The 12,356-nt window shown below is 37.7% G+C and overlaps 1 protein-coding gene across 1 annotated transcript; it reads left to right on the top strand.

The window, feature by feature from the left end:
- The first annotated feature begins 5,065 nt into the window (after nt 1-5,065).
- Nucleotides 5,066-8,671, top strand: rom1a (retinal outer segment membrane protein 1a). Its single transcript, XM_038709654.1, has 4 exons — nt 5,066-5,215; nt 6,989-7,419; nt 7,644-7,890; nt 8,459-8,671. Exons 1-4 carry the CDS (start codon nt 5,066-5,068, stop codon nt 8,669-8,671), a joined length of 1,041 nt encoding a protein of 346 aa, XP_038565582.1.
- The last annotated feature ends 3,685 nt before the right edge of the window (nt 8,672-12,356 follow it).

Here is a 12,356-nt window from a genome sequence, read left to right as displayed (position 1 = left end):
AATTATTTCATGCTTCCTGTGCTTTTTGTGCCAGGCTCAGAGTATGGATGAAGAACGTGAGATGCTGAACCGGCGTATTTCAGTACTGATGGAGAAGCTTGCAGATGCAAAATTTGCCAACAGTGTGGAAACATTCAATGTAAGATCTTTATCTCCCTCTTAAATTCTAGGCAGACAGTGGCATCAAAAACACACCCAGAGATAGGGGAGGAAAAGGGCAACACCACAATGACAGAAAAATATTCTGTTTCTGTTTCTTGCCTTGTTCTACAGGCAAGAGAAGGCCGACCAAGAAATATAAATGAAATATTGATATACCTCTATCAAATAGTTTAGTACACATACAGCATTCAGTATGCTGTTTTGCATTATTTGACAATGCATCATTAAATCAGTAGACTGATCAATTTGTAACCCTATACTTACTACTGTAGGTAACATCAGTGCTACACAGAACCGACCTCCATTTTCAGTCAGATGATGCCATTAATCAGGTGGTTCTCCCCATCACTCCCCCACCGGCTCAGTTCATGGACAGCCAAACCTATGGAAAAGCCAAAGCCGGCGGGCATGAGCAGCCTCTAGGGTCAGTTCCAGAGGAGGAGGAATCTGACTGGTCAGAGATGGGAGAGGAGACCCCACGATTTATACTGACAGGATCAAACAGAGGTCAAGCATGGAGACACCGGGAAGGTGACGTGGACAAAGACAGTGAGTCAGGGAGTGAGGAAATGCCCAGACGCCACTCTCCATGCCCAATGCACATACCGCATCTCCAATTCACTATTCACAATGAGAGTCTGTCTGATGGCATGACAGGTGAGGGCACTTACAGGATCACCACAAGTTCAACCCTTGGCTCGGCCATCCTGGTCCGGTCAGCTAGCCTGGAGGAAATCCCTCTGGCACACCATCACATGCAGAAGGAGCTAAGAGGCACGGAGGCCATGATGGACCTCCACAGAGGGGAGGAAACTATCGATGATTTAGATAATGAGATCATCCATCACTGGAGAGCAAGCAACGACAGGGACGCAGCTAAAGGGAGGCCATTAGAAAGCAGGATGTCAGAGGCAGATAGCAGCCTGGCCAGCCTGCAGGCAGCCGAGCGGATGCTCAACCACTTCATGTGTGAACCGCAGCCAGGTGAAGGAACAAGTCAGGGCAGGGCTGAGGTGCATGGCTGGACAGGAGGGATTCCAGACAAGGTGCTGAGAGGGGAGCGAACACAACTGTGACAGAAACATAAATGCACTTGTCACTGTGTCTGAAATCATAATTTACTTTGATCTTTATTTACTATGAAAAGTTTAATGAGGCTCTTTTTTTTTTTCAGTGGCTCAGCGGTTAAGTCCCACTAATTAACATGTAGTTTGAGGAAATTTATCCTTTGAATTCAAACTGTGAGACTTACTGGATTTACTTTGATAACCTGACACTTTTCAGACAGCACATTGGGCTCCCTCATGAATTTCTCAATATGAATCTACTCAAATAAATATTGCTGCTACATACATTTACCACTTGTTCACAGTTTTAACCAAACCTATGAAAAAATAGATCAACACACCAGATGGACACAGGCAGATGAGTGATATAAGTATTAAACATAAACTATATTTTTCTTCACCTTGAAATATTCTCTGCAGCATAGATTTGGTAATTCGATGGTAAAATGTAAATGTGTATTTTTGTTGTATAAATGCAGATACAGGCATTTCCTTTCCTCTTTCATCTCTGTGGAATACAAAAGGTAGTTATTCTGTTTATCTGTCTGCGTTATTGCATGAAACATTATGTATCCATAGAAGGTGTACTTCTTGTGTAGGTAGCCATAATTATACATTGTTGAATGCATGGTTTAATGTCATATACTGCAGTCTAATAACATCCTAAAAGATTGGTTTTTTTCCAGTGTTTTTCCTTTAATCAATTTCCCTGTTAAAAGGTAGTCTTGGTAGGCATGTCCTATATAACATAATGAATATTTACAGTCACAATACAGTTATGAAACAGCTTCAAATATGTGTATATGCAAAATTATTGTCTTGTCTTTGTGTAAAACATTTAATTCCTCTGGTTACAATAATTATCCAGCCATAAAAAATGCTTACTATTGAAGAAACTTCCCAAGCTTGTGTAAATAGCATCTCTGTAACTCTTAATGTAACAATTAATAAAGCAAATGAAGAAACAATGAGACTTATTTCTGACTAACTTTCCTTCAGAAGGGATAGATACAGATAAATACAGATCCGGGGGGAGTCGCTCTAAGTTTAGCTACATACGAGAAGTTCTGGAAAGTTAAAGCGAATGAAAGACAGAGTAACCAAGGACACTGTTAGAAAGATGAGGAGATATTTTGTTGAACATGCCGGGTGTTCTTTTAAACATTTTTTGTTGATGACAGGCTGTATAAATATAGTTGACATGACTAGACACACCACTTGTCCAGCAGGCAGAACTGAAAGAGTCTGGAAAATCTGAGCCCATATCTTTAAAGGAGGTCATTGAGATTGTAGCTGGGTAGGATGTCAGGATTTGTCCAGCCTCAGGACGTGATATTATCCAGGTTTCAGGGCAGTGGTCCAGCACTTTGCTGTTTCACAGATAATCAAGGGGTCACAAGAGTTGGCTACTCTGTTATGCATGTGTTTTACAGGAAAATAGGAATGCAATAATTATTGTTATTATTGTTATTAAAATATAGCAATTATTAATGTGCTGCTCAGTCATTAGTCAAACCACAAACTGTGCCCTTGTGACAATTTGTATGTTTTTCGACACTGAAAGCTCTATGGCAGAGTCTGTCAGTTTGGACCACCACTGGATGATGAAATACCATGACATGTTGTACATTCATGGTGCCCAGAGGATGAATCCTTATGAAGTGGATGATCCCCTGGCTTTTCCTCTAGTAGTGTCATAAGGTGTGGTTAAGATTGAAATATCACAACAACTATTAACTGGATTGCTGTAAAATTTGGTACAAACTGGCTAATGAAAGCCAAGGTAAGAGTCATAGGTGTCGTTTACACTGGGGACGCTGGGGACATGTGCCCACCACTTTTTGAAATGGCTGATTTTTTAAAGCATAATTTGTTAAAACATGTTCTGAAATATAGCTTGCAAGTTAAATAACAAATGAAAATGCCTTTAGAAATGTTTATTTGCACATTAAGAAAACATGCAATGCAATTAAAATACAGAAGAAACAAATGCGCATTGCCAAAAAAGTAACTTAAGCAAAAAAAAAAACAAGCTACTGATTATAAAATGACACAAAAACATGCATTCACCAATCAGTAACTTTAACAAATTCTTGACACAGTTTCTTTTTGGCCAAGTCTTCTGTTCTCTCCCTGTCAATGTGACAAAAGAGGAAGGAAGACTAAATCATGCCTACATATGTGTTGCCTCAAGCATGGATGATATTACATGACAAAAGTTGATCTCCAGGAGAAACACGTCTGAAAGCAACACAGAATGCCTGAGTGCTGCACTGCAGTATATTCTATTATATTTATTTTATATTTCCTTTTAAAGAAATAAGAACATTTCCACCATAAATTGGTGCAGAAACTTTTACCAGAATGCAGGAAATTAAGTGTTTAATGATCAAAATTTCCTTGGGGAGATCCCCCCAGACCCCCCCATCATATTTCTTGGCATTGAGGATATCTTTAAAACACTGTTTAAGAATCTTTTCGTCACGTTCTGGTGAACCTAATATCATGTATCGTGATATCTAGCAAATTAAGTGTCTCCTCAGACCCCTAATCTGAACCCCTATGTCCCCATCACGTTTCAACACAAAGTGACGCCCTTGAACACAGTCTTCAGAAAAGGCAAAGTGTACAAACTACGTAGTGACTACGAATCTGAATTAACCTGAAGGAAGTGATTCAAATCTGCAAAGTGAACTTGATTTCCACCACTATCTCTAGTGTTTCTGGGCCAGATCCAGAACCTGGACTACATCTCCCAGCTGGCTAAAGGGAGCTGCCCTGTTGTGACCCTGACCTGGATAAGGAGTAAGAAAATTAAATGATGGATCCTGCTGTACCTTGTTGTGAAGGTAGCTCCAGTTTCAGGGTGGCACAAAGCGCCTCTCTCTGCTGTTTTGATTTTGCCTTAAATTCTGCAAACAGCCCAACCGTATCCCTCTGAACTCCTAGAAAAATTTAATTACTGTGGATTTAATTTATTTCACTGGCATGAATGTGTTTTAGTTTTTTTACTTTCAACTCTTCCTTTAAAATCCACATGTCTATAAGAAGCAGAAATGGGAAATAAATAAATAGTTTAAAAATAAAGTGATTCTGATTAAACATTAATACAAAATCTTTATTTATCTGAATACATGGCTCATTTTCTTTTCAAATGTATTCGAGTTCATGTGTTCACTTGAAGTTGTGTCGTGAGGATGAGTGTTACTCAGTTAATGCCTCATAATAATATCCATCTCCCTGTCATGTTCAATTTGTTTTGTCATCCATGTCACCCTGTATGCGTGATGGGTGCTGAGCAGACAATGGCCTGGATTCACAGACCAGTTTAATAGGATAGGCAGTCATTAGTGGTAAGACGCTCCCGGCATCCAGGTTTGCCAAATCCAGTGTGCCAAATCCACTGTGTGGCACACTGGAGAGTACACAGTGGTCAGTGGAGATAACTGGACTTTTTTCAGCACGTTTTGGAGAATAAAATAAGGTGAACTTTGATGCACTATCATCTGTTTAACTAGAGACGCACCACTTGAGATGTGAAGATCGAAACTCTCCAGGGATTTTACACTACTCTCTCTTGACTTTTCGTTCTTGGATAAAAGTTTGCTCTCACAAAACTTTTATCATTGTGTTTTTAATTGCTCTGTTGCCACGGGCTTATTTTTCAAATTCAGTGTTTAATTTCAGTTTTGTCATCTTCATCTCTGAGCCTTCAGCGTCAGGCCTCTCACCTCTCCTTCTTCCTCACAGACAAAACACAGCATCGTCCTTCGCTGCCTCGTCGTTCTCCTTCCCCTATTCCCCCCCGGTAAGACTGAGAATCTCTCTCTGCAACCATGGTGGTGATGAAGATGAAGTTCCCCTTTCAGAAAAGGGTGAAGCTAGCCCAGGGACTGTGGATCCTCTCCTGGTGTGCCACAGTGGCTGGGGCTCTCACCTTCAGCCTGGGGTGCATCCTCAAGATAGAGCTCCGCAGGAGGGCAGAGGTACTTTTAAACTTTCAAATGCTTACTTCATAACATTAATAATAATAATAATAATAATAATACTTTAAATTCCAAAGCTTTATCGTTTTTCTTTCCTTTTTAAGTTTCCAACAAATGATAACAATCGATAATGTAATTACTTATACTTTCATTGCGGAAGTGAGTGGCATGTAATTATGTCTCTCAGTGTAACTATACAGTAGTGTGTTGTCCAACTATGTTCGTAATGGAAAACAAAATCAATAAAGTTGCCTTTGATTATCCTTTGATTATACTTGAGATAGAGAAAACATAAACTGTTAATACCAGTAATTCTAAGTTGTTCAGTAAATATCTACACTGAGGGACAGTGTATTTGGTACATGTTGTAAGGTTATACAGTTGATTACACACTAATATACTGATTTACATTAATTATACCAAGTATCCCTGACAGATGATATTCATGTGTGTCTTACTTTGAAACTGTTTGCACAATCTGTTTGGGAGAAAACATGAAAATGGGAAAAAAGCATCTTGAAAGGATCAATTTAATCTGATACTGTCAAAGAAACGTCCTCGACAAACAAGAGGTAGCTATTCCTATGATCCACTTTGGATCCTGACTCATCACTTAATAAACCAGGCTCTGTCAGTCTTAATCACCTTAATCCCTACTTCTGAAGGCTTTGCACAACTTTGCTATTCCAGGTCTTTTTAAAAGTTCAAAAATATCTATTTTTAATTATAAGAATTTGATCTCTTTTGAATGTTTAATCCTATAAAAACCGGGGTTAGCTGTGAACAGTGTAAATGGAAATGATGAATGGGAAAAGAAAAAGGAAAAATGAAAAACATACAGTAAGTAAATAAATAAATTACACTATCTGCGGTTTACCACAATGCTGTCATTCATGTATATTACACTGTGGTTCATATCACTAATTTTCATCCCATTATTGTTTACAGAAAATTTATGCAATTGAATGTAAGACATTGATAAAGCCCACCAAATTCTTCTTCTTTGGGTGTCCTCCCTACAACAAAAAGGGCCTTTTCACAAATACTTAACTACACATGCTTATTAACTATTATCCTAAAAGCAATCTTTCAAAATGACCATTTGCATGTCGCTTTGCATGAGCATTTCCAGACAGACTTGGGCTGACTGAGTGAAGGATGTGCCCTACACCTCCTCAGCACTACAGTTACTGTAGGTGCCCTTGAGCAACACAGCTGAGACTCAACGGCTTAAAGTGAGCTGCTCAGAGCTCAGTAGACTCTAATTAAACTGAATTATTATGTGACTGAACGTAATGCTGATGATGATCATTATACATGCTTTTAGGAGAGCTCCCCTTTATTCAAAAAATTTTGAACTTTTCATCTACACACATTTTGCGTGTTGATGCATTATTGAAACCCACAGAACTTTGAATTAAAGATTGTAACGTCAAGCTGAAGTAGTTGGATATGTTTATAAAATGAGGCACAATATCTCTTTAATTGTAACCGGGTGGGGATATTTTATTGATTACCAGCAACGTATAGAAGAACACATAACATATAGTAGAGCTTTGATTGTTTGTGTGTTTGGAAGTTGATTTTCAACATATATTTCCTGTTTTTTCCGGTAATTTGAGGCAAATAACTGTATAACTTCTGTCAGGTATTATATTTTTTAATACAGAATATTTCCATCCATTTTAACTAGGAATATTCTGATGTATGTTTCCCTTGTTTCCTTACAGCAAACAAATAATAAATAAAATTGCTTGTACGTGTGACTTACAGGTAATGGAAAACAGTGACATACATGTTGTGCCCAATACCCTCATGATTGTTGGTCTGGCTTCCTTGGGTATCAACTACTTTGCTTCAAAGATCTGTCAAGATGCTCTGGATGCCGGGCGATTTCCTCGCTGGAAAAACTTCCTGAAGCCCTATTTTGCCATCTCTTGTTTCTTCACTGTCCTCATGCTGCTAGCTGTCATCATGAGCTATGCAATGAAGGGTAGCCTGGAGTCTTCTCTGAAGGCTGGCCTGAGGAATGGCATCCGCTTCTACAAGGACACAGACACCCCAGGTCGCTGCTTCCAGAAACAGAACATCGATCGCCTGCAGATGGAGTTTCAGTGTTGTGGAAACAATGACTTCAGGGACTGGTTTGAGGTCCAGTGGATCAGCAACCGCTACCTTGATTTCAACTCTAAGGAAGTGAAAGAGTAAGTTGCGGGCAATATATAGAGTATAGTGGGTTTCACATCTGTGAATAGTTATGGAAAAACAAGGACGTGGTCACAGCAGTGGTTCTTAAACTATTTCAGTCACGCCCCCTTCAGAAGCTGAACCCCCCCTAGTTTCAGAACCACTAGGTTGCAGTAACATACCTGAAGATCAACAGTAACATGTTAGTGATCTGAAACATATCTCTCATTCGTTTCTTTAGCCGGATCAAGAGCAATGTGGATGGCCGTTACTTGCTAGATGGAGTCCCGTTCAGCTGCTGCAACCCAAGCTCCCCACGGCCATGCATCCAGTATCAGCTCACAAACAACTCAGCGCACTACAACTATGAATACGAAACTGAGGAGCTCAACATCTACCTCAGGGGCTGCAGAGAGGCCCTGACCAACTACTACATGAGCCTGATGAACACCATTGGAACTGGAGTACTATCAGTCTTCCTCTTACAGGTATACTGTTATAATTACAGTGGTTTTACAGTCAGCCAGAGTGGTTGGTACTAAGGTGAGCTTTTAATTTGGAGGATATTCAAGCCATGACATTGTTTTTATTGATTGGTAGAGCTGCCAAGGTGTTAAAAACACTAAATTTAACATTGTGTCACGTATTTACAAGCATGTGAAAAATTGTGCGTCAATGTCCCACCCTTTTATATATACGCTGTCCATATGTTTCCTGTCTATTCTTACTTATTCCCAAAATCAAATTACCTTTGTGGATTACTAAAGTTCTATTGTATTGAATTGAATACAGTAAACATATGAAGGGCTGAATGCAAAGTTAAACATGCAATTTTTGCAATTGTGTAACTGAAATATTTCGTTAATAAGAATCCTAACTTGATTGAAAGTGGACATTCATTGATTCCTCATTCATTCTTTGTGTCTGCTGTGAACACTTGATGCAATATCCATCAATCGCCACTTCCAAGTCTATGCAGATGCTTGATGACGCTCTCTGTGGAATCTGCTCAGTATCTAACTCCCTCCACCATTTTGCCTGCTCCCTCTTCCCCAGGGCTCTGTGCTGGTGAGCCTGCGGTTCCTGCAGACCTCCATGGAGGCAGTGGCAGGGAAGGAAAATACAGAGATTGAGACAGAAGGGTACTTGCTGGAGAAAGGAGTGAAAGAGACCATCATGGAGTACATTGACCCTGTGCTGAAGTTCCTCCTGCTTAAAAACCAGGTGGAAGAGGGCACCCCAGCTGCTGCCCCAGCTGCTGCCACCTAACTACAAACAATGTATACACATGTAAATAATTTTTACACAGAAAGGGCAATTAATGGATGATTATTTAAATTTGAAAACAGAGTATTAATCACACATTTCTATGAATTTCGCAGATTTAGGGATAGTATTTTTTATTGTTTGATGACCATTACAGGTAAAATAAATGTATACTATATGTATAACTGTGCTTTCCATTCAAATTCCATATGCTGAACTGATTCCCCCACTTCATTAACCACATACAGTACTGTATTACAGATATCAGGAAAGATATCCACAGTTATTGTAAACCAATGATTTACGTTTATCCTATTATTTCCCAGTTTTTTATTTTTTTTCCTGTTATTTACATGATTGATAAACACCTTATTGTTACATTTGTTCACAGTTCCACAAATACACAAAATCACTTTCTTGCTAATTCACGAGGCAGTGTACAAAAAAGATTTTTGGTCTTACAAAAACGATGTTAAAAAGGATGTAAAGCTGTGTGTAGAGAGACATGAGGCACAATGCTCTGCTGTGCAACAGAACTATGGCATAATACAAACAGATGACTTATTAAATTTGGAAAGTTAATAATTGCCTTATGTAGTGGAGTCACATATTGCTTGTTTTTCTAATGCAATTACAGTACATGCTGAGATTATAACTCTTCACATGTCAGATGTCACCCTCCATAACAGGTGCTCCAAGTTGCTTATTTCTCCCTGCCTCTCTTCGCCCTGTCAGTGAAAGGAATAGGATTATGAAGATTGATTAATCTCTGTCAGTAATGCAGTGAAAGCCATCAAGTGTGTCCTCTGTTCTGACACCTTTGTTAAAGCTTTTAATCCCATTTGTTAATACTCAACCTGCTGCCCCTGCAGTTAGATGCCTGCGTCAGATGGATGTTAAATGCAGAGTGAACTATGCCAAGGCTTTGTTTGCTAATAAAAATCTGCATACTACCTAATAATGATATTGAGATATAACTTTTCAACTACAGATACAGTGTGGAGAGTTATTTACCCAAGTCACTGAAGTTCATTAAATACAAAAGAGAATGATTCCACTCTCTTTATTACCAGAAACAAAAGACTGGTTCATATCTGGAATCTATTTGTAATGTTAACCCATGTGAATAGCTTTATTAAAGGTCCTATTAAAAACATGACTGTGTGTTGAGTGATTTTCTGACAAGTAGCACTGCTATGAAGAGGTAAACTTTTTAAACATATTTGGGTGGCCCAAAGATCTCAGAGGTTTCCCATGTATTCCCATTGCAAAAGCTCCAATCTGGACATCTTCTAATGCAATTGTAATAATCAGTATTGGTTATGATCATGTGTCTCTGGTTTGTAACTATAATTTATTTTGTCTTTTTTAAATTGTTTATGCTTACCTCAAATATTTCCATCATGTCAGTAGGTTATACTGTAGATTATACAGTATGAGTCATTAATTACCATTATCAAAAGTGATGCCTCACACTTGGCAAATGGTGGCAGGTTGTAAACCTGTTATTTAACTATATAGAATAAAACATTAAACCTACTGTAAGTTAGAGCCATGCAATAAATAATACATTTGTGAAAGTTAGTGTACAGTTTTTGTTTGTTCACAACAAACATGTTATATGGTAAAACACCTAATCCACTGGTTTCGAACATTACGATAGAACTGATTAATGACTCAATGGACTTAAGTCTATTACAGTATTACAGTGGTGGGAAATAACTAATACATTTTCTCTTACGTACAAATTTGAGGTAATTGAACTTAACTTCCATTTTACGCTACTTTATGCTGCTAATACTTCTTCTTCACAACATTTCACAGGCTTTTTCTCAATTTTATTTCAAAAGAAATAAAACATATGATAAGCTAATAACATACAACACTTTGTTAAAGATTGAACCAGTTGTTCCCAACCTTATTGGGTTCTGAAATCAGTGTCTAGTTGGGGATTCTTGGCATGTTTCAGATGTCTATGAGTTTTTGGCAGTTCCATCAAAGAGACATTTCCCATTTAAACTTCTCAGATGGTTTCATTTCAATAACGGTTCAAATGTTCACAAAAGCAAAGAAAGAGTTTCCTCTCCCATTAATCATCTTACGGACTGTCAAATTTATCTTGTGATCCCTTTGGTGTGTATGTAACACATGAGATGAGAGAAGCGAAATTGCTGAAGCAGGTGAACTGTGCCTAATTTATTCAATATGCCTTACCATTCTGGCATGGTCAACTATGTAAGTAGGCTACAGTACTGAGTGGTTCCCTGGTTTCGGTTAAAATAAGTAGGCCTACATTACGTGACACGTAGGCCTAATGCATGCGTCATAAGTAAACCAAACCCCATTCTGTTTGACCACCCACCTACTCACATGAGTCACTGTGGGGAATTGAACCCTGGTCTCTCACACCAAAGGCATGTGTCTTTGACACTTCACTATCATCACCATGTTATGTTGTTATGTTATCAACTATTCCATTAGTTACAAATAACTATTGCAAAAATAAAATTACTAATAGCACATATTTTCCATTGAAATCAGTAGGGCTCTGCAGTTCAGATATCACCTGTTCATTAGTTTCTAGTAACTGTTCGAATACTTACCAATAACCATTTCTGTTTTACTTGTGTCTATTACTTAGATACTAGTGCTTATTTTTTAGTTACCGGTAACTATTTCATTCTGTAACAATTAAAATGTTACTATCAACAAGCCATTTTACTAGTCATTAATGAATGAAAGAAAATTTACTAGTAACTATTCAAATGTTAGTAGTATCTTTTGGAATAGTTACTAGTAACTAATGAATAGGTACTAGTATCTAAATTAGAGATACTACTAAAGTGGAAATAGTTATTAGCTATTTGAATAATTACTGGTAACCATGAATAGGTACTAGTATATAAATAATAGATATTAGTAAAACAGGAATAGTTACAAGTAACTAATAAATAAGTACTAGTAGCTTTTAAATAACGACTAATAAGTTTTAAGGAATAAATGTTAAAACAGCTTGCCATACTTTTGAGTGCAGGACTTTTGACTTGGAAAGGAGTAGCTTATGTTTACATTAATGTATTTGTACATTTACCTAAGATCTGAATACTACTTGCAGTGCATAAGTAGGCCTAGTGAAGGGCTATACAGAAGATTTTGTTATTTCACAGCAAGGCATAAAGTGAATTTGTTTATTGACAGTATGATAGTCAAATTTGAATAAAAACATTTGCTGTAAACTGTTGTTTGTGAATGGATATCAAAAACAACCAGGGCAACAACCCAGAGCCGATAAATAAAATGAATCTGGGTCTTTTTTTTTGGTAATGACTTTATTTTTCCCCACACGTTTTACGTTTCTTGAAGCACAATCAAGGTGGATTGGGATATGATGATATTAGAAAAACACACAAAAAAACATGTTTTAAATGTTTTACAATTAACGCTACTTCTGATACAAACATTGTAGGACTTTCCTCCTGCGTAATTTTCATCTTGATTGTGTTTGTTCAGTCCTAAACCTACTGTAGTGCTTTTCTTGGAAGTTACTGTTTGTTAAATTTGTATTCTTCAATAATAACAAAAAAAACTATTTCTCCTTTCTCTCTTTTTTAAAATTTTTATTGATGCATAGTTCATTACAGTAACAAAAATGTAAAAGATCCAGAAAATCCATTACATTTTACATTGC

This window comes from Micropterus salmoides, unplaced genomic scaffold, assembly GCF_014851395.1.
Source record: "Micropterus salmoides isolate LMB-PRFRI ecotype aquatic unplaced genomic scaffold, ASM1485139v1 Ms_hic_scaffold_9, whole genome shotgun sequence".
In the NCBI taxonomy this organism is placed as follows: Eukaryota; Metazoa; Chordata; class Actinopteri; order Centrarchiformes; family Centrarchidae; genus Micropterus; species Micropterus salmoides.
This window is presented reverse-complemented; position numbering and strand designations above follow the sequence as displayed.